The sequence below is a fragment of the Lichenostomus cassidix genome, chromosome 10, assembly GCF_008360975.1.
Source record: "Lichenostomus cassidix isolate B80296 chromosome 10, HeHo_3.0, whole genome shotgun sequence".
Lineage (NCBI taxonomy): Eukaryota > Metazoa > Chordata > Aves > Passeriformes > Meliphagidae > Lichenostomus > Lichenostomus cassidix.
Window position 1 is genome coordinate 10,068,287 of NC_139491.1, and position 27,488 is coordinate 10,095,774.

At 36.3% G+C, this 27,488-nt stretch overlaps 1 protein-coding gene and 1 long non-coding RNA gene across 3 annotated transcripts in view; one reads left to right on the forward strand and one right to left on the reverse strand.

The window, feature by feature from the left end:
- The window catches only part of LOC146432712 (uncharacterized), a 70,139-nt gene extending 46,056 nt beyond the window's left edge, over window positions 1–24,083 (forward strand). The window contains exons 3-4 of the long non-coding RNA XR_014854296.1: window positions 23,381–23,555; window positions 23,944–24,083. This is a non-coding gene — a long non-coding RNA (uncharacterized LOC146432712). The remainder of the gene's footprint in view (window positions 1–23,380; window positions 23,556–23,943) is intronic.
- Window positions 19,654–26,788, reverse strand: DTWD1 (DTW motif tRNA-uridine aminocarboxypropyltransferase 1). Of its 2 annotated transcripts, XM_085070567.1 has the most exons (4): window positions 26,513–26,788; window positions 25,327–25,470; window positions 23,812–24,085; window positions 19,654–19,946 (listed from the first exon to the last, which is right to left on the reverse strand). In XM_085070567.1, exons 1-4 carry the CDS (start codon window positions 26,786–26,788, stop codon window positions 19,717–19,719), a joined length of 924 nt encoding a protein of 307 aa, XP_084926693.1. In that variant the 3' UTR covers window positions 19,654–19,716. The 2 variants fall into 2 exon arrangements, with proteins under 2 accessions (XP_084926693.1, XP_084926694.1); XM_085070568.1 differs by lacking the exon at window positions 25,327–25,470.
- Between the last annotated feature and the right edge of the window lie 700 nt (window positions 26,789–27,488).

Sequence of the window (27,488 nt, forward strand, 5' to 3'; positions counted from 1 at the left end):
GAGAATCAGCCCATCTCCGGAGCTACTCAGCTCTGCTTTAGCAATGGAACTTCAAGGGCTAAAGTTTATGGACTCAAATGAACACGTATTGAACAAAGGAGCTGGTAAGTAGGAATAGGTGAGCTGTGTGTGATACACAAAAGGACTTCAAGCAGTGCAAGTACTTCAAAGGCCACATGGTCTGGTGACACTTAGTACATCTTTGCCCCAAGGTCAGGAGAGGTGGAGCATTGCTACATATAAAGATACAATGGTTTTCTTTTGAAACGAGCCTGAGAATATCAAACATATTTCAACCCTGATATGACATCATTAGGCTATTCCCTATGTAGTCTCCATTACAATAGCAGCAGCCCTCATGCCTTCCTTCAGCCCTTTATTTTGGAGGAGAAGGGGAACTAGATACACTAGTTAAATTAGGAGACAGCCTTAAGATCTGTGAAAACTGATATTACTTGTGTGCTGACTGCAATTTTCTGTATGCAAGATGTTTCTTGAGATAAACTGATTCTTTTTCAGTCAAGTTTATTTTGGATGTAGATAAGAAGAAAAATTAATTTCTGTAGTTGTGGGGAATTGAAGATTGACAGGAATCCATATTTGCCTGCAGGTAGCGTTAAACCAAAGCACAGTCATGCTAAACATTTACATATTGGCAGACTGGATTTACTTTTCAGCTAAGGAAATGTTTGTAAAGAGAAACATATTCATGTTAAGCTCTCAAGGAGCACAGTCTAGGATTTAGGTAGGTTATCTTTTAAAATGTTTTTTCCTGTGCTTTTTTTGTGTTTTATTTGTGTCTTTCTTGAATTTTGTGTTTGATTGTTGTTCTTCCCCCTTCAGTGGTAAGTGTATTACATCTGAAATAAATCAGGCCGAAATTGGTTTAGTAAGAACACAAAGTTGTTTTTTACAACTGACTGCATTCAGTGGTTGGTGCTATTTTGCAGATCAAGGGTTACAGTAATTAGTATAAGGAAAGGCCAAATCCCATTTTATTTACTCATGTGAGTAATCCCAGTAATTTCAGAAGGATAAACGAGTCATCATGACAGAACTTTGCTGAAACTGTCAGCCCATAATATAAAGAAAGGTAAGATACAATAGGAATCCATCATAATGATTGTTTTGTTCTGCAATAGGAAGATATAAAGTATTATTTCAATAATCTTCCCCAGGGATAGTGCCCTTTTCTATTAAAAAAACAATAATTACCACAAGATTGGGTAGAGAAATATCCTTAGAATCTAGGAAAATTTTGACCAGAATTGGAATTTATATAAGAGGTACAAGAGAATTTATCTGTGTTTCTTGTTACCAGTTGACATTTTAATGATGAGCCATGCTAGGAATAATTATGTAAAAATTAAGTGAGCTGCTGAAAGGTGTTAGTGTGGACTAACACTGAAAACCTGCAGACAGTGGTAAGTCAGGTTTGCTAACACTTCATCTTGCTTTCCAGTTAAAGGAAAGGCTAAAAATTCACTTTTCAGGATCCTTGGTGATGCCTTTTGTTACCAATAAATTTCCTCTGATATTAATTATCTATTAAATAAAGAGCCAATATATTATAGGTTAGGGACCCAATCCAGGGCCAATTGAAATGAACATTGACTGTTCTCAAAAGCTGTTGGATCAGGGCCTTTGTGTACTGCATAACCCCAGATGTCATTATCTGTGTTGAAATACATGTATGGAATGGAAAAATGAATCATATAGCAAGGTTTTGATTATGTTCAAGAGTATTTTTCTCATAAACAAGATTGTTATGCACTTTACATTAAAAATAATGATGGAATGAAAGAATAATGCAAATGATAACAGAAGAAGATACATATAGCACAGCTTTGCAAGGGTTCACTACCTTCAAAGCTCCTGTTCAAGGTGGATGAGTAACAGCAGAAATATCTATTAATTCAAGGAAAGCAAATTCTGGCAGTATGGAAAGTTGATTTTAAAGGAAGAGCACAGAGAAGGAAGTCTGTTTCACTCATTCCTTAACCAAACCTTGTGCAGCTGCCTAAAGTCCTCCCTTACTGTCTTCTCCCAGGGTCATGAACTCACCATGTTTTGTCCAAATTACCAACCTTGTCTGAAGATCTATTTTCCTTGATTAACAGTGGGCAATTTTGTATATAATTTTTTACGTTTTTGTTAAAAACTTTCCAAAATGACAGGACAAGTGAAAATTAAACTCCTGTCATTTCTAAGAGTGAGTTTGGAATATTTTGCTTTTTTGGGCTTTGTCTCGATCAGAGAAATTCATTCTGTACAATGATTTGCTCAGAGCTTACTTGGGTATATTTAACAAAAGCTAGTGCGAGTGATGACAAAATATGTCTCCGAGTAGAATACCATATTATCTTGGATTAATGAAATGATCTAGTCTTTTCCTAAAGAGGGAGAAACATTTCCTTAAACCACTAACACATATGGTCAAAGAGACTAGTACTGGAAGCAATAATATTTTCTCCCAAGGAAGTATTGTTGGACTCTTTGTGTGGTCTGCATCTTTTAACAATGTTCAGATGCTACACTGTGGTCTGTATTTCTACTAATGCAGTAAAGGTTGTGAAAAGCCACTGGGGAATTTATTACATATTTAATTTTGGAGTTTTTTTGGGGAACCATTTCTCCATATTTGCCCAAGTGGAATATTTTTTATTTCATAAATTTAGTTTGGTAGTCCCACGTGCATCTGCGAATCCTGGGGTACACGCTTTGTTCTCATGTTGGCCAAGAGTCTATTATTCCAAATTAGTTTTCTGGCAAAAACAATGTATACAAGTTATGCATGCAAAAGCATGAGCAGGAAATGCCTTCTGCTATCATGGGTGTTTGTGACACAACTTCTGTGGAAGTAGGGTTTGGGTTCTGCGCCTGTTTTTATTTTATGATTAATAAAGGAAAGTGCTTTTTTACTCTTCTGAGAGCATAGTTTTTTTCTTTATAGCTTTGGCAGGTACTTTAGGACTGATGCTTGTTTCTCCCAATCTTTTTTTTAATCAAATAGTGACCAGATTTATTCTTGCTTGGAATAGTTGTTATCATACTACCCAGGGAGTCACACCTGGCCTTCATTTGCCTCTCATACCAGAAATTGTATTTATTATTGCCAAGTGTATTGTCTGCTGCATTCTTCTCTCATATGCTTCACTGACAGATTTGAGTTCAATTTCATTAGAAGGGACCTATAGGAAATCAAAACAATGTTAATGACTTATCCAAAGGGATTTACAAATGACACTAGAATTTCTGAGTTCCTGCCTCAAAACTTTTACTCCTGGCATTAAATGATGGGGTTTTTTTCCTATTTACTTTAAATTCATAATGCATATTTATGGACAAAGATTTTACTGGCAACTAAAGGATTGTAAAATGATCATATAGGAATACCAACATAAGCATCAACTTCATGTTTATACCCATTGTTTCTACCATAAATATACATCATTTTGCGAGTGATAAGATGACGAAAGAAGAACAAGTTTAACAGAATTAATGATAATAGTGAGAAGGAGTGGTGAGAAATTTTGTTACAACCTCAGATATGTCTGTGTATACCCTTTGCTTTTTCCTCTGCACAGGACCAGCTCCTTTCTGCCTGAGCAGTTAAAAAAGGAATATATCTCCAAAAAAGGAGAGTGTTTCATCCGCTGATGAAGTTACTAGGTTAAATCTTACATCTGGGGGTAGGTTTGTCATACTGATTAGGACTCCTCTGTGGATGTAAGAAAGGCCCTGAATCACAATTCTATATTTTCAGCAATTAAAGATAAGAAACTCCATTCTAGCATTTCTCTAAAACACTCCCCAAGACGGCATGTAGAGACAAAGTCTGCAACCACAGAAAAGAAAGAGCTGGGAAACCTGTGGAATAGATGGAGCTCACAACAGCAGGATGGGTTCTGTTTAATGGAAGATGAAAGGCTATTGACACATTAAAGATTACAGGGTAGTTTTCAAAACACAAGACTGGGAAAAGCAGATAAATTAGATAATAACATAATCTAGCATGAAGTTCTGTAGCTCTCAAAGAAAAACAAAGGTAGAATTTGTTCAATAGCTAAGTAACCCCCAAAGCTAGGAGGGTGGTCTTGGCTAGGAAGTGAGTAATAGGAGCAAGTAAAGCTCTGGATGCTGCATGAAATATTAGTGCTACAAGCAGTGAGGAACAAGGGGTGTGTGCAGAATCAGGCCCTCTTGGAAAACAACCCTCTAGGAAAGCCATTCACTTATATGGGCAAATATTTGTCATCTTTCTTCATTAGATCATGGAATCTGTTATCCCTAGGGCCAGGGAAACAATTTTATAGCCTTTTTGTTTTCTACTGTCCTTATTTGAGCATACTCCTTTGACTGTGCTGTGTTTCATTCAAGAGAAAACAGTTCTGCATTTCCAGTTCTGTAATGTTCAGTCAGTTACAAAAGCAGCAAAATTCATCAAAGAACTTAATTCATTTGCTGAGGTACCAATCTCTAGCTAGTTGAGAGTTTATCAGGAGAGACCATATTTACTTTTATTTGCTATTTTTAAATCCACCCTCTATTGGGTGATATTGCTATTTCTTTCTGCATTGTTCAGAACTTATTAAAACTGAGATATTTCTTATTAGAGGTAGAAGATAACTGGTATTTATCTTTACTAAAGACAGAGAAAGGAATTATTTTGGGAAGACAACAATCTGTCAGTAATTAGACCTGAACTGTTGCTCCTTAAAGATAAGGTGTAAAATCACTGTAGCTTATTTTTTTTAGTTGTCTCATGAAAGCGTACTTGAGAGGCATTCTGGGAAATTTGTGTTGCTTCTTATGTTGCATCCTTTCCACAGGCCATTGTAAAAGCCACAGTGATACAGTCATACAGCTATTCTGTTTAACCCCAGATTTCCTTAGGATACAATATCTATAAACTTGCTCCATCTCAGGATTGTTCATATCCTTATGTGACAGTTTCCCTTCTGTCAGCTTGAAGCCTTTGGGCTTAGACTCCTGAAAAGCTCATAAATATTTCTTGCAGATACCAGCCAACACATGGTCTTTGGCCTTTCCAAATGTTCCAAGAATGTTGTTGAACACTTATATCTGTCTGTTATGATTTGAGCATTATGGATTTTTCTGACTATATTGTTTTGGATCATACTTTCAACTCATTCAGTGATGTAGGTTAAAAGAGACAGTTTATTATTTAAAATTAAGTCACCATGTGCTCTTTAAATATCAGATGGATGACTACGTGTTTACTAAATGAGGTCATGTAGGAATTTCAGGGCATTTTTTATATCAAAGTATCTAAAATCAAAATGTGAGAGAATCAGGACTTTGTATTTATCTTTATAAAATATAAAACTTTTACCCATGAAGAGCATAATGGCCAAAACATTCTTAAATAAGCACAGTGCAGGGCACGACTAATTTAGCAAAGGTGGTTTTTTCATCTTTCAGCTTAAATTAATGTGCTAAGTATTTTTCTATAACGGTAGAGTATTAAGAAATATGTCTGAAAACAATAAAGACTAAGGCAGTAATTGAGGCATTTTAAACTAATATTAGAAAACAATACATCAGTGTTGATGATAATTGAAAACATGTACTCAAATATATGTCAATGGATCCTGGAGCTGAATTGCTGGGATGCTAATTAGTTTCATAGTTGCTTGGTGGATTGGTGTCAAAAAATACAGAAAGCAGAAAATGTTAAGAGAGGAATATGCAGAAGTCAAATAATCAGAAACGGATATTCACTTGCAATAACAAACAAAGAAATCTTTCTCATCTTTAAAGATAAACTATTTGTTCTAAGTCCTCCTGGAAATTATAAAATAGTATGAAGTAAATTAATACTACATGTTTGATTTTGCCTTTGATTTTTGTGTTTTGGTTTTTTTCACCTAATGTATTTCAGCTCAGTTGTGTGCTGTGCAGGAGGGATGGCAGGGCTGTCTAGTCAGAACACTTCTGGATTTGGGAATACCCCTGGTAGGACTGAGATGTCAAAAGCTTTAGGAGCAAGCAGCAGTAGAAGAACTTAAATCTTCAGCAGAAATTCTGGGTGGCACAATGGGTGTGTGCACTTCTTGCAAGGTAAATGTGCTCAATCCATAACATCCTTGTTATTGATAATTTTACTATTATTTGAGAGGATAGGAAAATATATACTGTGAAAACATGAATTCCTAAAGGTGACACTTATATCTAAGGGGTGAAAGATCTTAATTGTGTATAAAAAGTTTGTTTTGTTCAAATCAAATACTGTTCTGAAATGAAAAATTAATGTTTCAAAAAGCACTAATCTAGTTAGATGTTTTTGTAATTTCTCATTTTCCCATTTGTTTTCTCACATGAAACAATTTCCTTGTTATGAATTTACCAACTGCCTCAGTTGATCTAAATTACAATAAATTTATGGGAAAGGAAATGTTTGAAAATTTTAATTCAGTTTTAATGCTGATTTGTTAAGGAGGATTTTGTATCCAATACTATGAAGGCAAATAGAAATTCTCAAAAGTTGAGCCTGAAACTTGGTAAGAGAGAAGAGGGGAAGGCACTGCTCTGCCCGTTTGTCACCTAGATTGTGGCAGTCTTCTAATGCATCCAGAACCATTTTGCCTGCCTTGATTCTCTGTAGGCAAAATGTGCTTGGAAACTCTGGCGGGTACATCCACACAACTCTCTCCCATACTTGAGAAACAGTGGCTTCAAAGGAGCTGTTCTGGCTCTGTTTCTTACAAGTTGTCATCCCAAAATGTTCTAGCAATGTATTTTTGGAAAAGACTTAAATTAGGTTAAAATTTCCTATAACTATTATATTTCTAATTCATTGTATGAAGAGGAAAACAACATAAGTAAACAGTCCTTTCTTGCTCAATGGTCTGTTTATGCTCTGAGTATGAAACACAATGTAATATTTTATTTTGGATCAAAATAATTTAATTTTGCAGGTCTTACCATTGCAAAATGAACCGAAATCTCTGACCTTCCTCAGCCTGTAGCTGCATTTCACAGTCTGGTTGGTTTGGCAGCAGAAACTCTTACATGAATTGCCAAGTATGGAATTGAATACCCACACCTTAATGTTCAGCATTCTGCCAATGTTCTCAAAATTGTGGCACATCTGGGTGCTGTATTGGGGTGTAGCTTTCAGTGCTTCTTTAGTGACTCTTGTAAAATTGCTGAGTACTCTTTACTGTAGTCTGTCATATGAAATTAAAATGCAGTTCACTAGATGCCCTTTTATGTTTTCCTCAAAATGCAGTTGGATCCTAGGAGGAGCTGGGGGATAATTATCTTAGGCCCTTTACAAGGGGAGGGAAGCAGTCTTACACAATTTAGCATAATAAATTTGGTAGGAATGGAACACAAGAAAAAGGAGGTTAGTGACTTTGGCTTTTGTGTTGACTGGGAGAGATGTTGATATTGGTCTCAAGGATTTTTGGTTTTTTTCTAGATTTGCTAAACAATGTTGGTTTAACTGAGAATCTGACTTAGACTCCATAGAGCTTTACTCTTAAGAGACTCATGTGAACAACTGTTGGCTAGAGGAATTGTAGTAAGAGATTTTTTTGATCCCGAAGTAGCAATTACTTCCTACTGTGAAGTTATACAGCCATTGAAAGTTTGTGTTCTCCGTAATTGCTCTCCTATTTGATATTACAAAGCAAACATATCAAACTGCTTTTGTTTTCTCATCATTAACAAGGCTGATATAGAAGGAGTCAAAGACTATGACATGAAAAGGAGCTGGAGCACTTCCATTTCTGAGAATTCCTTCCAAAAAAGTTCCTAATTTTTGTCTTCTACCTGAGATTGGTGGATCTTTCAGCTAAACTAATCACCAAGTAGCTCTGCTATTTTTATTCTGCACCGTAGCCTGTCTTAATTTCTAGTGCTTTAGCATTAAAAATATATTTAAAATAGTGCTAAAGGCAATATAGCATTAGAGCAGCCATGCTCACCTCCAGGTGTGCTGAAGTCAGCACAGTTTCCTATTTGGGCACCACTAGCTGGCTTGCTGACAGCATCCATGGCTAGTATGGTCAATTTTTGCATTGGGTCCAAGCTGCATCCCTGGATTAGTATACAGTCTTGGTCTTACAGGACTCTCTTCAATTATGGTAAAAGTCTCAGGACTTTCTTCAATTATGGTAAAAGTCTCAAGAGAGTAACTCTTGAACCATTTCATTGCGAATGTAAGTTTTTTGCACGCACATCCAGCACTTGCTGAATACCCTCCACAAGGCAGTCTTGCATGTTAACAGAAAAAAATTGGCATAAACTATGAGGAATCAACAAAGCATTCTGCAGAATGTTTATCTAGCCCTATAGAAATTCCTTAACAAGTCTGCAAGACCTCATGGGATCCCACAAACTACGCTGCAGGGATCCAAAACTTTCTAGCCAACAGCAGTGCTGTAAAATAAGCTGTGGATGTTTATCTAGTCAAATGTATATGTAATCCTAGCCATTGCTGTAACTGTGGACTAGTTTTGGAAAGAAATAAGACAGTAAGGGTCTTGTCCTGCAAAGTAACAAATGATGTCAGCTCCTATTATGCCTGTATAATCTTTAAGCAAAAATCCTAAAGGCACATTTGCTTATGTGAACAAACCCAATAGTGGTCACAGGTAACAATCTTCTGCTAACTGGGTAATTGAATGAACTTTTATTTGCTTTTGTTTCACTTAGTAAATATTTTAGGAATGATATAATTTCTTGAAATATTAATTCAATTTTTATTTTCCTTATATGGTGCATACTAGGTTTCAGGGACTGACAGCTGGAGGTGGAGCAGCTATGCCTGTTACTCAAATACCAAACAGTTACTCTGGCTGAGCTTTGTGTGCAGAAGGTTTTCTTCCCGACACCAGTCTTGACAGTTGTGGGTATCTTGATTAGTTCCTCTGGATGGAGCTATTCTGTCATGCACTGTGTGTGTGGTAAGGAAATTCCACTAGTTTGTCCTCTTTTCTGTATGAAAAAAGACAAAGGCATCTACTTTGGAAACTTTTACAAATAAAATGTTGCAGGAGATTGGATGACTGGACTGGCTCTCTGACAGAATTTTGCTCATATTGGTTGTATAAAAAATGAAAAGTTATGACAACTGGATATAGATGCCTGGTGGGTCTTCTAGAATTAAAATTTGGCAAACAAACTCCTAAAATGCCAATGACAGCAAAGAAATCAAAATATGTCTGGGTCGCATGATGTATAACACTATAGAGATAGATTCAGCCAACAGAAGGATCGCAAGCAATACATAAGTGCATGGAGAGCTCTTCCTCATTTTTACCCTGCTTTTTAATAGCTCCTTTACCCATAGCTCAAGCACTTCCACATGGCACTTCACTGAAAAGTGTGAGTGTGCCATCAGCTCAATTCTGGCTGGTCACACACTGGGTTGTGACTGGCACTCACATGTTGGCATGGAGTACAAACCACTGGCCTTGGGACAGTTGATTCCTTCCGATTGAAGTGATCTTATGCCAGAAGAGAGAGCTTGTATAGTTTTGTCCAAGTTCTAGCCCTTCTGTATGTAAACAGTTCCTAGTACACTAAATCTGGCAACTGAATTTTAAAAACAACCAGAAAAAAACAGTAACAGCAATGTGATTTACTCGTGAAACCAACCATGTAAGTTAATATTTTATAAAACACTGAATGGCCTTTGCTGAAAGATCTCACCCAGCAACTGGCTTTGAGGAAATGCAAAATGTGCTGTTTCATAACATGCAGGATGGGAAATGTTATTTAAACAAAGAACATCTTTGTTTCGCTAGCGAAAAATATTAAGGTGGTTTAGGGGGGAGAAGAGAAATTGTTCAAAAATGTCTGAAAAACAAAGTTTTCTCCAAAGCATATCTGAAAATCTGTTTGAAATGTGATTTTTATGCCAAGTGAGATCCTGAAGCTTTAAAAAAAAAAAATTGAACTGTTGAACCATTTCTGTATCAGCTTCACAGCTTGTTAAAGTAAACTTCAATGAACTGAAGAATAATGCAGTCTGACTTCCCAAACAAACTACATGGGAACTTACAACAAATGAACAAATGAACTATTTATTTTGGGATTCTTTTAATGGACTTGGAACTGTTGTTTTGACCGATGTGCTCATTTGCTCTATTCACATTTAGGCCTGATCTTTGCCAAATGTCACATTTAGGTGGACATGGCACAGTACCTACAGCAGGAAGGAAACCGGTGGAAATTGTTGGAATTTGCACTGAAGCTGAATTAGACCAAGCTATTGAAGTGATAAAGGAGTCCGAATCTATCATTACCCTGGATGAGAGTTCAGATATTTGCTGTTCTAATTACTCAACAGTAGGTTTTCCAAGCTACCTCAGGTCTTGAGTAACACTGAATATTTCACTGTTCATTTCACATTAATCAAGTCAAAATCTTGTTTCCGCTTCCTTTGAATCTATCCAATTCACACTTGTAATCCAAATACTAAAACTGTTAAATACCTCTTCTCTCCTTTATACGCCATCTGTATCTCATCTGATGTTAGCAGTCATTCTTTTCTTGGTTTTGCCCGTAAATACAGACCTTTACCATCATTAGTCAACTTCACAGCATACACATTGGTAGTGCTGTAGTGTTCATTCTTCTGTAATGATACAGCATAAGGCAAAATGTTAATCAAAGCCCTAAGACTAATTTCATCAGGTTTACACTATTTGTCATATCCTGGAATTTTGGGGTTTTGCAACTGATGTATATTCCACTTCCAGTGTAAGCCTGTCCTGTTCTTTATGGTTAGACCTTAATGAACAATGACTCACTTGATATCTGTGAACTCTTCTGGGAGTTTTCCTCATCTTAAAAAATAATGAAGGCCTTCAGTACAGGACTGGGGATAGTGGAAATACAAAGAATTGGACACAAACCTAAATGGTTTTGGTTTTTTGCCCTTTGAATAGTCACTGGTTTATAGCAAAGAAATATGAGATGAAGTCACTGAAGTAACTTCACTGGGCCTCCCTCATTGTGTTAATTCTCATTAAAAAAACCCCCAAACTTGCTTTTCCTAAAAATGGGTAACCCAGCACCGCCAAGATTTATGCAGGGTAATCAGCTATTCAGCCTGAGATTTCTCTAAGAATGGCAAGCTTTGGCCAACATTCATTTTCGATTGCAACAATAACAATAAAGTTTGTGCCACGTTATTTCAGGACAGTTTTATTTCTGTAGGATAACTATACATGGAAAATATTAATGGAAATCAGGAAACATTCAATTTTCACACATCCCTTCTACAGGACAGCATAGGCCACTAAGCTGAGTTGTGCCAGCTAATCATTCCTCTTTCATTATAAAAAATTGCAAATGCCTATGAAGGCATGTGAACAAAAGACAATGGTTCCAAATTATGCAGCAGAATATCCTTAAATATAATAGGTTTTGTACACTGGATTGCCTGAAGCAATTGAGCACTTGCTATGTAGCCAGCTGATATATTCTGCACCTCTGCTGAAACCTGAGGGGAAAGCCTGGGTCTTCTGTGCCTTAGGTTACAGGCATTGGAAGTGCTGGATATCCCTACAGCTGTAATCAAGCTGACTTCTCCAGCTGACCCAAGAATACAGTTGGCTTCTTTCAGAGGCAGCTGCATGCAGCCTGTAGCCAAATGAATGGGTCATCATGATGAGGGGCCTCTGAGAGGAGAGGGATATGGAAAAAAAGGAAGAGAAATGCCAAACTCCCCCAGCAGAGCAGGCTGCTGTATAAAATAATGTTAAGTGCAGTTCATTTTGTATAGTCACATTAAAAAAATCCAACAGAAAACACTCAATGTCCTAGAAATTTGTTATTAGTCAAGATGTTGATATACTCTTCCCCTGAAGATGAAAGCAATTATTTTTAAAAAGGTCAGAGGCTTTACTTGTAGTAAAATAGTGTATTCCAAGTAGAATGCTGCATTGTTACAAATATACACATTAAAAAAAAAATCTGTGTTTAGGATGTTAATGATTTATGGTTTTAATTTTCACTCAATTGTCTCTTTTGGATTATTTTTTTATAAGTCCCAAGTTTGCGAGGATGGCAAATCTTTCCTATTGTGTTCCACACTGCTTAAGTAAGGAAGGCTATAAGAGCTCTGATAACTTCTCTGGAGATGCATATGAGCTGTAGCATCAGGAAGAAAGGCAAAGATGGCTCTATACTGCCTCTGCCTTTCACTTCCTTCTGAGGCTCCTAACTATTAAACTAGAGACTATATAGGTCACTGACAGGTGGAGATCTGGTAATTTCAACAGCATCTTTTCAGATCTTTGATTCACCTTGCAGTGACCATATTTCCTTCACAGAAGAGTTCTTCACTGCTTTATTTGGTTTAAAGCTGCTTTGCATCGCTGGACCCAGCTTTATTGGGTGGGAGTCAAATGAGATGATTTTGTTCTAAGCAGCTATGCAGGTGATAGCTCATATAGGAAGATTTGCAAGCTAAGTTAGTGCCATGGGATCTTGAATTTACTGCTCCTAGAAGACTCCATGTCAAATGTTTTCAGCTGACAATCTTAAAATGTTTGACTCACTGTTTATCCTGTAAACTCAGATTGGAAAGACAAGATTATGTATCTATGTTTCATAAATATCTGAAATAAGTGTAGCTTTGTTGCTGTCAGTGAGGACAATCTGTTTGTGTTGATGTATCTGATGCTGTAAGTTTGTTGACATTACATTTGCATGTGTTTTAGGAACTTGGAATCAGCAGGGAAATCAGATACTTCTGTATTAGACTGCTATTATTTCCTTCTATGTTCAGAGTAAACCTATGGTTGTCCTAGACCTGGATGTTGTTCTCCCTGTAACAGAACACTAAATTCCTTTGGCTCATGCACCTCAGTTGCTTGGAGGGCTGTTACAGAAGATAGAAAATTGCTACAGCCAAGCATCCTTCTCTGGTTGCCAGGCTCCTGGGAGGCATAGCCAGCCCTGAGGTTAGAAAAGTCAAGAGAAATGGAAGCTGTAACGTGGTGCTGATTTTAATACAGACTCTAGGAGACTGAACAGATGTACAGACCATTAAGCTTGACTTTACTGGGCAAACTGCGAACAACTTAAAAAAAAAATGTTGGTAGGCACATGGGTATGTTCAGCAGAGGAATTAGTGCTGCTTGTGCAGATGTTGTATTTCACAAGCCCCTTAAGAGTTCCTTGAAGGATTCAATGAGCATGATGAGGATAAGGGAAATCTATTTGATACTGCTGGTGCTAAAGCTCTAAACTAAACCTTGTGTTTTTATCTGTAGAGTTACTCTAGAAATATAACATTCATGACCACTGTGGCTAGAGGTTTTAGGAATTATTAGCAATTTTCTGACCTGTGTGTTACTATTTTAAGTGGTGGAATCTCTTGAATTACTAAAATGTTAATTCCTGTGCTACAGTGGATGGGTGTAAATGGAGTGCTTCCTGCATGCAGAGCCGAGGAACTGAGGAGCTGAGCAGAACAGAGACTGTAGGCTTGGCCTGTAAGTGAGCAGTGTTGAAATATACTATGTGGTATAGCATAATGCACGTCATCCTCAGATTCCACACATGTGCTCTATTTAGTGACCTCACCAGGGCCTTGCATAACGCTGCCTCTTAAGTCTTAGGAGTATTTATTTTTATGATATCTTGCATAGAGAATGCATGAAATTTTTTTAAATAGTTTTCATTAGCACATGGAACTGCCAAGATTGAATTCTAGGTTTGAGCACCAACAGATGGATTTAATTTTTTCATTCAGATGAAACAACAAACTGTCATCATTTATTGTATGCTTGATTAATGAGCTCTGGTGTTATCTTGATAACTTGAAGCAGTGGCTTTTCCTTTCAAAATAACACATTTTGTAATATATTTCCTTTTTGTCTGAGATACAGACTTGGCTCTGGTCATTGGTGCAAATGGCAGTAAACTCAACAGCACAGGAAGATCCCAATTCTGTTATCAGTAGCATGCCAATACTGGAGCTCTGGAAAACAAAACAAGGTGCTAAAAGACAGTGACAGAGTTTAGTACAGTGTTAGTTATGGTATGTTAACTTCTCGCAAAAAAATTGCCAACTTGTAGAGATATAAACAAGAAATGTCTTTTCTAAATCAATGCTTCACAAGATGAAAATACATAGGCACATGTTTAGCTGAAAATGACCACTGCCTATACAAAGAGGGCAGAACTTTGCAGAGGTCTAGAAAAAAGAATCCTGACTATTGCCTCTGGACCGTCCATATGTTGGAAGAGCTGAAGTATTGCATGTTACCTTGATTGCTTGAATCTTCTGTGTTAGTTTTCATGGGCTTAAAAAAATTCAAGCATTTTTTTTTTTGTTTCTTACTCCATTCTTTTTTCAATGAATTCTCCTTTTAAAATGAGCAAAATCAGCTGGGCTATGCCTACCTTAGAGAGCATGCTGCATTCAAGAGTTCAGCATGATAATTTTGTTGGCAAATTCCCTGATAGCTACTTCAGGCATTGATTTTAAACCAGTTTCCCAGATAAAGTAAGCCATATTCAAGGAAAAGAGGAAGATTTTGGTGATGTAAAAGTTTCTATGTTATATTTTTTGCCAACACAGTCATGATAGACTAGAATGCAAGCACTTTTGTGTCCTTAACCAACACAGGTATGCAGATCAAAGCCAATATTAACCACACTCACACACGTGTGAGGTTTAATGAGGAAGTAACATGATCCAACTGCTTCAAGTAGACTGAGGTGCATCACATGACATTTCTGACAATTGAAGCTTTATCAATTTGCTTCCTCTTCTGCTGTAAATATGAAAAAAAAAATACTGTAGCATTGATTCTGCCCAAAAGAAACTTGTGAACAGAAAACTATATGGCATGTTTCAGCTGCATAGACTAATCACTAGAAAATACTAGGTCAGCTGAAATTCATGCTGCATTTGGCAAAAAATTTAGTCATGGAACTGAAACGTCACAAAATTTTTTTTAAAGAAATAAAAGATTATGATGTTCCTGAAATACAGAATTTTTGTTTAGCATTAGGAGCAACATTTGAAATGAAAGCTGTTCCAGCTTGAGCAAACTTCTTTTGCTGGAACCCAAAGTATTGTTCTTCTGTATAAAACACAACAGGGCTGCTTTTTTAAATTTAGAAGAGTTTGATTCTCTTTAGTTCATTAGCATCCACCTCCAAAAGAAATAATTTCAGAAGTTGTACTAAAGCTTTTAGATTTCATGCCAGTTCAACTGGCTTATGGGCCCAGTTTCATATATTGACACTTTTATTCAGAGGCAGAAATTAACTTTACAGGTAATGGAAGCTCAGTGCACAGGATCAGAGGTGGAGCAGGACTCAGTCTGGGCTGTGTTGGTATGGCACATTCTCTTCACTCTTCTGTGGTATGTTTCTAAACATCCTATTGCAACACCAGTGGTCTGAGAAGTCAGCAGTAAAATCATGTGGTAACCGCATCAGGATTGCTAAAGTTAGACAAAAATTTCCACTTTCCATGAGGTGAAAATACAAAGTCTGCTGTCTGTTTTGCATTAGAGAATTACTTCCCACCTCTTGCTCTGGAACTTCAGAACTATTTGTATTCTCGCAGATAGTGATGAAGAAATCACACCATTATGGGTGGTTTTACTTTAATGTGATACATTGCTTTCAAAATTGGACAGCATCTCATTTCTCTTCAGAGTCCATAAAATGGCAGCAATGTGTTATCTTTCCCAAGTGAACAGGAAGAATGTGGTAGATTTTTCATATAAACACTTCTTTTAAATTTGGTATTACTAAGTTTCACCAGTCACAATTAACATTCTTAACGACAGCATTGCCATTTTACTACAATGGTGTCCCTCAAGACAAGGAGTAACAGTTTAGAAACTATGTTGAGTCCTTCAGTGCCTTAGTAAGTGACCTCATATTCTGGTATCAGTAGATCAGGGATTTAACTGCTGCATATTTTAATCTTGGTGGAAAAGCTTTCCTGTTGCAAGTGTGCTGCAATCACTGTTAACTTTTGTGTCCCGTAATACTCTGAGACACAAGTTAATGGTACCAGGTACCAGGTAATGCAGTATTAACTGCATTATAGTAAACGATGGGAAATTAATAGGAAGTTTCCCTCCCTTCTTCTTTTGGCACTTTCAAAGGCAGGGACAGGTAGAATGCATTTTCACATCATGTTGTATTTTACACAAGTATGCTATAACCATCATTTATGTCAATTGATTTTTAAAATATTCAGGCAAAATACTTAAACTCAGTGCGAGGGAAAGGTAAGAACAGATCCTTGTAATACTCTGCAATAGGGCCTGAAGAAGACTATGTGGAAAACCAGATGGACTCAAAAATTGCAAGAAGCAGTAGCAAAGGATTTAAATCAGGTAAGATTACAAATGTTTTGGGAGGTTGTGCTGTAGATTCCAAGTTGGCATCTCTTTTCAATCTCAATGTATCTTTACCCCATGGACTGACATGACCCTTGATTCAACCTCAGTTTGGATGACATTTCTGCTACCTTCCAGGAAAGGAATTGTTTTTTGCAGCAGCTCCCTCTCTTATTCATTTTGAGAAAAGGATTAAATACTCCCTCTGACCAAGCTTACAGGCATGCTGAAGTGAAGCCACTTCATGCTCCTGGCCAAACAAAGAACAAAAATACCCACAATAAGCAAAAGCAGATGGCTTCAGTGGCAGGAAATGAATGAGCCAGAATGCAGGTAAAATGGTTCTCTGAACACATCGCGGAGGTTTGCACTGACAGGTTCTTTGTTATCTGGGGCCTCCCCACAGACCAGATGTCTTCTGTTGTGAGAGGAGATAGAGATGCTCTTCCTTTTCCTCCCCCTTTAACTTATGGCTGTTTAAGTTACTGCTAATGGAAGCAGAAGCCTGTTTTTCTCTCTTGGTCTCTGATGTTTTTGGAAAGAGAAGAGATAGTGAAGGGGTATTCTGATCTGAAAGAAAAGGCCCAGAACTGGCCTTTACCTCCCCATGACCCTCACTTTAAGGAACACGGAGGTCAGTGCTGCTAATTGCACTTGAAAGGATTAACCACTTGATCGCTTTCGTTTAGTGCAACAAAATTTTTCTTCAGTCTCAAAGCTGGGAAAATATATCAGTGGTACTGAGATGCTTTCAGTGTGAGATAGATGACTTGGTTTGGCTTGTTACATCAACTTCAAATTTAAATAGAGGATTTAAATATTTTTATATTTATGAGAGAAGGGGGAACTACAGCTGCGGCTCAGACAGGACAGATTTGCAGCAGAAGTGACAACAACCTCCTTCTTGCCCCCATAAAAGGTTATCAGAGGAATACCAACAGACCATAACAAATTACAGATATTAGGTGTGCCTCTGTCCCTTGGTATAACAAATGGCTCTTGCATTACACAGAGGTTTCACTGGAAGAAAAAGAATCTGAACCCAATTCCTGGACACAGTGCGACAGATTTTAAATTCTTTCTGTACATTAATTTCATCTGAGAGTTAAAACTAATTTTCTTTTGGAATAGATTTTAAATTCCCATTGTTCAAATAAAGTGAGGTACACAAAACTTAAATTTGGAAACAATTTTTCACCTTATGAAACTATTTTCCAAAAGTAACAAAGAACAGCTTATACAAGCTTTTATCTGACCTCTGCTTCTTAAATAAAAAACATGTTTTCAGGGAAATGTGTCTTGGAAGTAATCCCCCTCTCCCCTCAGATTTTTCTCTCTGGTTCTTGTAAAACATTAGGTCAGTGGGTTCATTTTATTTTTGTTTGTTTAAAGTGGGTGAAAGTTTCCTTCTCAAGCTATTATACTTGTGTGATTTTAAAAAAATATTACAACAATCTTTGTTTAAGAAATACAAGAACAGATGGAAATGTCAAAAGACTATCAAAATTCATACCAAAGGAAATAACATTAATCATTTTAAAAAGCCAAACTAGCCTCTCAATAGCAATAAGAACCAAATGAGTAGGCAGTGTTGTTTCAATAGCACTGAGACATGACTGCTGATTTTTCTCATTGCCTGGCACATGAACTCAATATATAGGCAGATATAAAAATTATCTCCCTCATTCTGACTTCAAGCCTGTGTTTCCTGTGGTGCTGTTATAGTTCATGCACATTTCATGTGCACTCGTAACAAAACCAGCATTTTCATTGACCAAATGGGGAGATAACGTTTTTGTTGTCCACTGAAAAGCATTTTTATATGCACTCACTTGTGCAGATAAGCAAACAAAGCTGAAGTATGATCTAAGGTACTGTTAAAGACAATTAAAGATGACCTAAGATAATGTTAAATAAACATTAGGATTTCAATATCTTGAAGCATTAAAAAACACAGTACAAACCAGTTGTTTGAGCCTGTATGGATTGCTGTGTAAGCAAGATTTTCTTGAAGTATTTTCCAAGACACTATTTCCATATTAACCAAGGTGTGAGAGTGCCCTCCTAGAGAGGATGCTGCAAGTGATAACAAAAACTTGGATTTTATTTTTTTTGTTTAAAAAATAATCTATTGTAATTTTTCAGTTTGTCACTTTGACAAGATATATTTTTTCTTAAGTAACACATTTCTGAGAAATTCAGAAATATTTATCCATCTTACGTTGTAACTCTAATGAAACTTTTTTCTACCTTAAGAATATTATTTTTATCAATGTGATTTTTTTATTATAGTATGATAAAAATGTATTCATATAACTCTGCTTGTAAAGTGGTAGCTCAGGTCTATTACCTCTGCCAGCACTAGCTCTGCTGGTATAGCTTGGCAAAACTACATTCACACATGTGATGACTCTGACAGCAGTGCTACACCTACCAACAAAACTCTCATCAGCACACAGAAAGTCTAACCTATGCTGTTCCAATTTGCTCTATTACTGCAAAAGAAAAAAACAGAGCAGATTCACACTCTGCCTAATTTAAGGAAGCCTTGTCAGGAATGTTGTGGTCAGAACCACCATCCTTTTTTTTTTTTAATGCCTACAATATGCCATAGTGACATTCATTAGGTTAGTGCTCCCCCAAATAATAATATTACATAATAGTAATAAACACTTCACTAAATTTGTTTAAAGAAGTCTAAAATTACCCAAGAAATTGAGAATAACCTGAATGTAACACTACATGAATGGTACTGAAGAAATCATATACTGTATAACAGTGTTCTAAGGGACCACTTTTTTATTACTAGAAGAATTTTCCAGAATTAATTTGAAAGTAATTCATATTCAATTAATGTGTTCTTTCATTTTGTATTGCTGCCACTCTTCCCCACAACTGAACACCACCTGCTCATTTCAGTAAGCTTTTGATTCCATGAAAGTTGTATCAGTATTGCTGTGTAAACCACAAAGAAAACATCTGACTTAAGTATTAGTAACAATAAAAAGCTAGCATGCTAACTCCTTCTTACAGTTAAGAGATCACTCCTTATGGCAAGAGGGGTCAAGTCCTCCACTCCCTTCTCAGGAAATGTGCTCATAACAGTGAGCACACCAGGCCTGTAGGTTGAAGTACGGCAGCATTTAGCAAAATGGAACTGTTTTCAAATCAGTAACTCTGACTGCTCCTCTGAGTAGTTCTACAACCTCAACCGTGGGGGAAGAGGTCTGAAGCTCACTTTTGGACAAACACTGTTGCCATTATTTAGGATATAATCTATTTCCAAAAAACCCAGTTATGTTTGTGCAGTTTATTATTATTAAAAAAAAGTAGTGTCATGCACCAATAGACAGATACTTTACTCTTTTCCTGCACAACACTTGGCATTTTTAATCAATGTGTACATAAATGAAAAGAAAAAAAGCAGATTATCATATTGTCCTTTGTAGCTTTCTCTCAAAATCTCCTGATGATAGTCCACAAGAAAATAATAAATTGCTTCTATTGTGGAAAGATATGTATCTGGTTTTCCTTTCTGATGACGCCAAAAGCAAGTTTTCCTTGTCTTCAACTCAATTTGCAGTAACCCTATCAAGAAAAAAAGATGACATAGATTAGACAATGTGGATTGGTGGCCAGAATGTCAAACAAGACTTTAGTTTTGTTTTCTGAATTTGCTGCTAGCCTGCTCAATGCCCACATGCAAACAATTTCTCTTCTTGTACCTCCATTTTTCATCTGTAAAACTGAGGCACTAATTTAATCCTCTTTTGTGGGCCACTTTGGAATTTGATGAAGTGCTGTTAGTCCTAGGTTACAATCTTCATAATTGCAATTAATTACAGGTTATCCTTTCATTCAAACAGCCACACAGCCCTCAGTAAACTGCAGGGTCGCTTCCCATGGCAAGAGTGAAACCCACACTTACCAAGACTCATCAACGTTCATAAAATTATTACTTCATCCTTTGCAAAGTTAATACTTTTCAAGTGTAAAACAGAATCCCTCAGATTGTTAACACTGCTGAAATGAGGACTATTTCCAAGAGCCAGAAACTTTCCATCGATGCTTGTTAAGTAACTGAAATCTCACTGAAATTACTCAGGATTAAGTATGACAGCGTCTGGTAATTAACTTTATTAGAAACTAAAAGCATTCCCACTTAAGATGAAAGAGACAATTTGGTGTCTGTGTGGCACATGAAAATTTTTTATCTACTTCTAGTCTCTGTAACTATTCCATTACTCAGATAAATTTTAGACATGTATCTTGTTTTTTTTGTTCCCTAAATTCACAAGCTATTCAAAACTGAAACCACCTTAATGTGTTATCACTTAGTAAACAGGATGGACAGTTAGATCATGAAGAGCAGGGTATACACCTGTCAACAATATCAGAAGCAGATTGCAAAGTTATCTTTTTCTGTCACAATCTGAAACTCTGTCTCATGGAATGTTTTAGTACAGATAATAGTACAAAACCCAATATAGTCCAAGAATTGCTTGGAATTTACTGACAGAGAAGTTTCAGTAAGGCCCAAATTCAGAAGTACAAACTGGGCTATAGCCCAGCACTTGTAATTCTACACTTTTTACCTACAAACTGTGTTTAATTCTTTTCAGTGTAATTGCAAGAGGGATTTAGTTGTTTGCTTTGCTTTTAGTAATGTATGATATTCTGCACTGCAAATGAAATCCCAATTACAGCATTAAAAAAAAACCTGAACAGGAAAGTCTGTCCCCGAACTTAAATGTTATTATTGGCATCTCAGAAACACCACCTCAAAATAGCATAGTCTAATTATTACCTCTAATAATCCTATACATGTGAAACTTAAAATAGTAGTATGAAACTGCATTAAGCTAGTTGCCCTTAAGAGTTTTCAACACTTGAATTCTCAGCCCTAACCAAAGTGAAAACTTCATGAAATCCAGCAGTGCTTCCACCCTAAAAGCAGTGAAGCAAATCTCAGGGATGGCTCTTCCAACATAAACTCCCACGTAGTTGTGGTTTGAACACAAACAAAAGTTCACTGAAGGCAAGACCACGGACACTACTGAGCTTACCACAAGTGCAGGATCAGTTACTTTCAAACAAAAGATTTTAGGAGATTTTTATAAAAAGTAAAACCAAAGGGAGTTAAGGGTTAGAGTTCACTGAGCATATTTCATCTGTACTGTATCTGTATTCAGCCAAAGGCAATGTCTGCTTACAAATATGCACTGTTCATGTGAAACCTTACAATACTAATGCATAAGCTAATAAAACGTTTGGCTAATACAAAGCAGTTCAAACTTACAGGAAAATATACCAAAGCACTCTGTTTCTTTAACAACCATGGTGATATTGCCAATAAGCTCCATCAGTCGTGAGAAAGTAATCATTAGCATTAGAGTAAACTGTTTGCTTTTTGATCTAGGGATCACATATAATGAAGTAATCAATCCTACACATTACCAGCTCTCATATATTTCCTGTCTTTAACTGATTTAGTTTTGTTTTCTAAAGATATATTACACACTTTTCCAAGATATAGAAGTATTTTTGTCCAAGTTCTCTAGGCTTTTTTTTTTAAGATTGATGTACTCATTTGCTTTCTCTTGCAGTACAATTTGCTAAATTTACTGTCTATATAAATACAGGCTTACAAAACACAAGGCTTTTCTTTACATTTTCTTGGCTTCATTAATGTTTTAATCCCGTATTTCTTGTAACTTAATATTTCTTAATAAGTATGGCAAATATTTTTTATTTGGAATTATGAACACTCCTTTTTGAACTTTAGTGTTTAACGAGTATTTTGTTGGATGATGACTTCATTTGCAATTGAACTGAAAAATGAAAAGAGTTCTCTATTTTTCATGCATGTACAATGTAAAAATTTCATGAGTTTATGCCTAAGGAAACTCTGCCCCATTCACCTTGGAAGTCAAAACTGCCATCTCTAAAAGGGGTATTAAAGCAATTTATGTTCTTCACGACAGCTACTAGGTAAAGCAATGCATGCACGGGCTGTGCACACTGCTACACCCAATGTGTGGATGGGTAAAATTCTCCCCATACTAGAAACTGACTTGCATGACACTATAAAATCTTACAGCTATCCTGAATGGTGCCCAGGGACGCAGAGGACTGGAAAACAGCTGGAACTGTCCAGAAAGGAGGGAATTGTCATGGGGTAACTGGAAACCATTTAAGAGATCCAAAGTAACACCAGTTAAGACTTTTTGACTAATGTATACATAGGCTTCCATGGAAATCTTCAGTTCCCCTGGCTCCCTGTTACTTTCCTTGAATTCATCCTCTTCAAGTAAGTTCCATATACTTTACTGTAACTTGCAACATGCAATTACTCTAATCTTTACAGTAATACTTCACTGTCGTTGATAGAGTATGTTTTGTGTTAAACTAAATACTTATAACAGGCTTTTAATTAGCCAATACATCATACTAACATGTGGGATTCTTTAATAAACTGACTAGACAGCAAGGCAACATTCATTTTCCATGTAAGAAAGTCTGTGAAATTCATTGTAGGATCCAGTGCAAAGCAGTAGTGTGTAAATATGTAAGTATATATATGTGCATATTTTTGTGTACTTATATATAAAGAGCATATGTATAGAACATATATATATAAAGGGCATATATATACTGCATATATATATCATATAAACTGGACAACCTGCCTCCCAGCTAAGTGCACTTTTTGCACTAATGAAAGTGTTTTCAAACTCCTATTCATCTCAAAGGAAATGGAATGCTATTGCTAAATTGTTTTGTCTTTTGTGGTTTTAATTAGAATGCTTAAATGTAAACTTCTTGTAAAGAGCCTAAGACAAAAAATTTTTGCAGAATTTCTGCTTTCAGAGTTGGGAGGGTGTGGAGGGCATGCAGCCATTCCCTTTTTGTCTGGAGTGGTGAGATCATTGGAACACCCATGTAATAACTCCACAAGAAAGAGAACCCAAGCCATGCCAAACCTGTGCTGTATCTCCTAAATCCCTCATTTACCTTCTCAGGGCCTGTCTGCCACCACTGTGTACACAAATGGTCCCTGAATCTCTGAAAAAGCAGAAGCCAACTGCCAGGGAAATCTTCCTGGCTTCCTTTGGAGGTCATTCAAACTATTGTTCTACTGTCTTAACATAGCAGCTTCCATTCTCTGAGAATGAGGAAATTTGCTCCAATAGAGAGGTGAGACAAATAAGTGTAAATGCTTTCTTAGTACTAGTATTATCTTTTTGCAAAACAAATTACACGGCATGAGAAGTAATGGAGTCTTTGGCTCAGGAAGTATCCTACAGCACTGGAACAGGCTGTTGAGTCCTTCATGTACACTCAGATATTGGGGTACATATAAGCTTACATCATGCTCAGGTCTGTTAGAGACATATGTCCCTTAACCATTTCTGCAGCAATAACATCTCAATATCAACTTGTATTTTTTTACCTTGAAGTCGTTCATCAGTTATTATCTTGTTAGTTTGATTCCAGGTACTGTCAATAAATATTATTTTCTTCAGTCCAGTGCCTTCATTCCTGCTGCTTGAGATGCATTCATTTGGATTTTTTTCTTCTTTAGGTTCTATTTTTGCTTGTTTAAGAAGTGGCTCTCTGGAACAATCATCGTCACTATCACAGGCACCTTTCTTAGTGTACTTTTGGAGATGGAAAGCAATATCTTTTACTGAAACTGAATCTGGGCCAGGAAATACAAGTGCTATCTGAATGAAGAAAACAAAGAGATCTGAGTGTCAACAAAATCTAATAAAACAACAGGAATTTTTATGTTAAAGAACAGAAATTTTCTCTCTCTGCCTATAAATATTTAAGTCAAGACAAGACAGAAAAAAAAGTATCTTAAAAATATTCTATTGTCTAATATGTTAAATTCATGTTAAAAAAAGTTAAAATAACTAATTGAGATATATAATAGAGATTTTTAATTAGTGTCACTTCCATGCCTCTCCTACCAACTCTATAGTTCTGTATAAAATGGTTTTTCAGCCAAGACAATGGTGTCAGCCCTGAGAAAGTTCAAATGTCACTTGTCATTGCAGTATATGGGGCAGGAAGGCCAAAAAGAATAGTTTCTATTGTCATTCACAGATTTTAGATCAGAAGAAATAATCTTTTCCACCCTTGTGTCTATTGCAAGTCCCACAAATACTTTCCATGAAAACCAGTGATGCCTTATTTAGTACTTCTTCAGTAGCCTACTGCAGTATACAGAATCTGTGACTTGGAAAGCCTGAACAATGCAATCTCTTCCCACTTTTGCCTGCCTTCCCCATTACTCTTTCTGCTTTTTTTCAGCTTCCTGCCTCTTGGCCACATATGCTTTCCTTGCTGGCTCATTCCTTGAAGAAAGTATTTCTAGGAGATTAGAAAAACTATTAGAAATTATTGTATTATCCTTTTCTTCACAATGGAAGTGTTAGTTATGACCTCAAATGTGTAAGTACTAGACTTGAGAGTAACCACACCATTTAAATGAACATTTAAGTTCATAGCTCACTTTTTTCAGGCTCTATGCTATGACAGACAGGAGTTGCATTTTAGTTGTTCTCCTCTGTAATAGTGAATGTTAAAAATTTTATTGAGGTTTAAATACTGCAGCTGCTATATATGAGCACAACACTCAACTGCTGTTTAACGCGCTGCAAGTTGAATACTTTCATTTATGGGCAAAATATTTCTTCAGGTATACAGTGAATCCAATTCTCCATTATGTGAGGTGATGAACAGAGGAAATTCAAGGTGGTTAAATAGTGCTGTTGTCTTTCTCAGCTTTGGAGAAAAACTTACAGTCCAGAACACCATATGTTCGCAGACCTAAGCTTTGAGAGCACAGGGTGAACTGCACTTATGGAAAAGTGGTTTCCTCCCAGCAGTGCAGAACAACTGCAGGAGGAAGCTGCACCTCCCCACTATAAAGCCTGGTTATCTCTAGAGAATCTCTTACCTCGTGTCTCTTTTCTTTGTATTCTGGAATGCAAGGGTATTTATAAATTGTAACATCATCAGGTGCCAGGAGCTTAGCATGCACAGCAGTGCTTTTGCCGTCAGTTTCATTTGGGTGTTTAATAATGTCAATCTTCAAAGGTAACTAGAGTGAAAAAAGAAAAAAGCAGTATTTATCATCATATATATGAACATTCATACAAAAACTTACTCGAAATTCAGAGAAATTCCTATGGGTGTGTAATTAAAACATATCTGATAATTTTTGATAATATATTTAGTTTGAGATGTTTAGAACTAAACTAGAAACAAGTTAGAAGATGCACCTTTTACATTCAATTTATGGAAATTCCTAAGTAAGCAATGAGTGCACTTTGGAATGTTGCCAGGAGTAGTGTGGTAAAATTTCTAGAAATAGAATCAATAAGGTAAGTAAGATGTCATCTTAATTTGAGCAACATAATTGTTCTAAATATGAATACTTATCTCTATTATGTATTTACCCAATTGTGAAAATGGCTATTTCAATGAAAATACACCTAAATTTACGAGGTCAAATTTCCAAAGTACTTCTAAAGTATTTTTATGATGCTTTCAAACTCCAGTGTCTTCAAAATGCACTTTAGGTCTTAACTGATTTTGCAAAATGTCTCAGTTCTCTCTGATAGTTTCCCAAAGTATTTTAGCAGAAAGGCATTACACTGTTTATTTATATTTTAAGAGTGGTTATCTGAATTATACAACTATGACATTTAGGAATGTCTTTTAGCTCCCATTTTATGTAAAATTCACCCTCAGTTATGGATAATTTTTTTTTCACAGTATAATGTGTTCTGGCCACAGTTATTAGAAACTGAAGAATGAGCAAGAGCACCGTAAGAAACTTTGAACAACTAAGTGCAAATACAGTTGCATGAGAAGCTGAGTGACTTCAGCCTATATTCTCATCTAGAAGATACAAAAATGTTTATGTGAGGACTGCAACATTTTCAGTGTTTGTACATGTAATTCCTCAAGTAAGAATGGTAATTTTATCTAACTGTAGTTTATTCATACTTATAACTGTGTTCAAGATGAATGTCCATAAATAATAAGTCAGAAAAGAAATGGCAGCAAACAGGCTATTCTCTGTCCAGAATAACTAAAACCCATAAGAATATTATAAAAAATCCAAAAGAAATATTTACCTTCACAGTTGGAATTTCTTTGGTAGGGACAGTTTCAACAGGAACAAAGCATGTGTAACAATAAAACATCCTTGAACTATTGCATCGGGGGCATTTTGATCTCCCACTCTTTTTTGCCTTTTCTAATACTTCCTGGGATGCCAACTGTAATTGTTGAAGTGGGTTATCTTGAAGTGATGATGGAGTCTGCAGTTCTAGGTTTTCCAAGCACTCAGTATTTCTTTTTGGTCCTTGAGCATTTTCTTCATTTAAAAGTGCAGATGAATTTAAAGACATGGTTAGCTGAAACAGACAATATGTTGTTAAATAAAAATCTGATTACTGTGAACTAACCTACTGGAAAATTATTTTGCACTATCCCATTTAACAAAAAAATCTTATCAAAGAAGATATTTCTTACAACAGAAGGAATAATAAAATCATCTGATTCAAGAGTTTTCAGGAGAGCATGGCTGAAAAAAGCCTGAGATCTGCATCCTTAATGCACACAGATGCACGTTCATTGTCCCACTCACTCAACTCCCACAGAAGTCTATTATTTCTCTGTTGTTAATATCCATGCCTATAAGTTTATGAAAACACTGGTAAGCAGTGTTTACCTGGATGAGCAATCCCATTAGTCTTCAGCATGACTACTGACAAGGAATTATATGCCTACAGGATAGAAATTCATATGACAAATTTAGATCTCCAATTTAGATTGTACAAATTTAGATCTCCATCCTGAAATTTATTGTGTGTGGGCCAACCAAACAACCTGAAAAAATCCTTCTTGGATAGAACTCTGTGAAATAGAAGCAATTTTCCAGGAGAAAAGCTTGAGGCTGAAAAGTAAGAGCTAGAAGAGGGCTTTGCTACTCCATAAGATAGTAAGTGCTGACCCAGTCTTGACTTCTGCAACTTTGTGTTTATTTTCTACAATTGATGGATTTTTTTCAGACTTTCTTCAGGACAGCTGTTGTGTCACCCTCTTCAG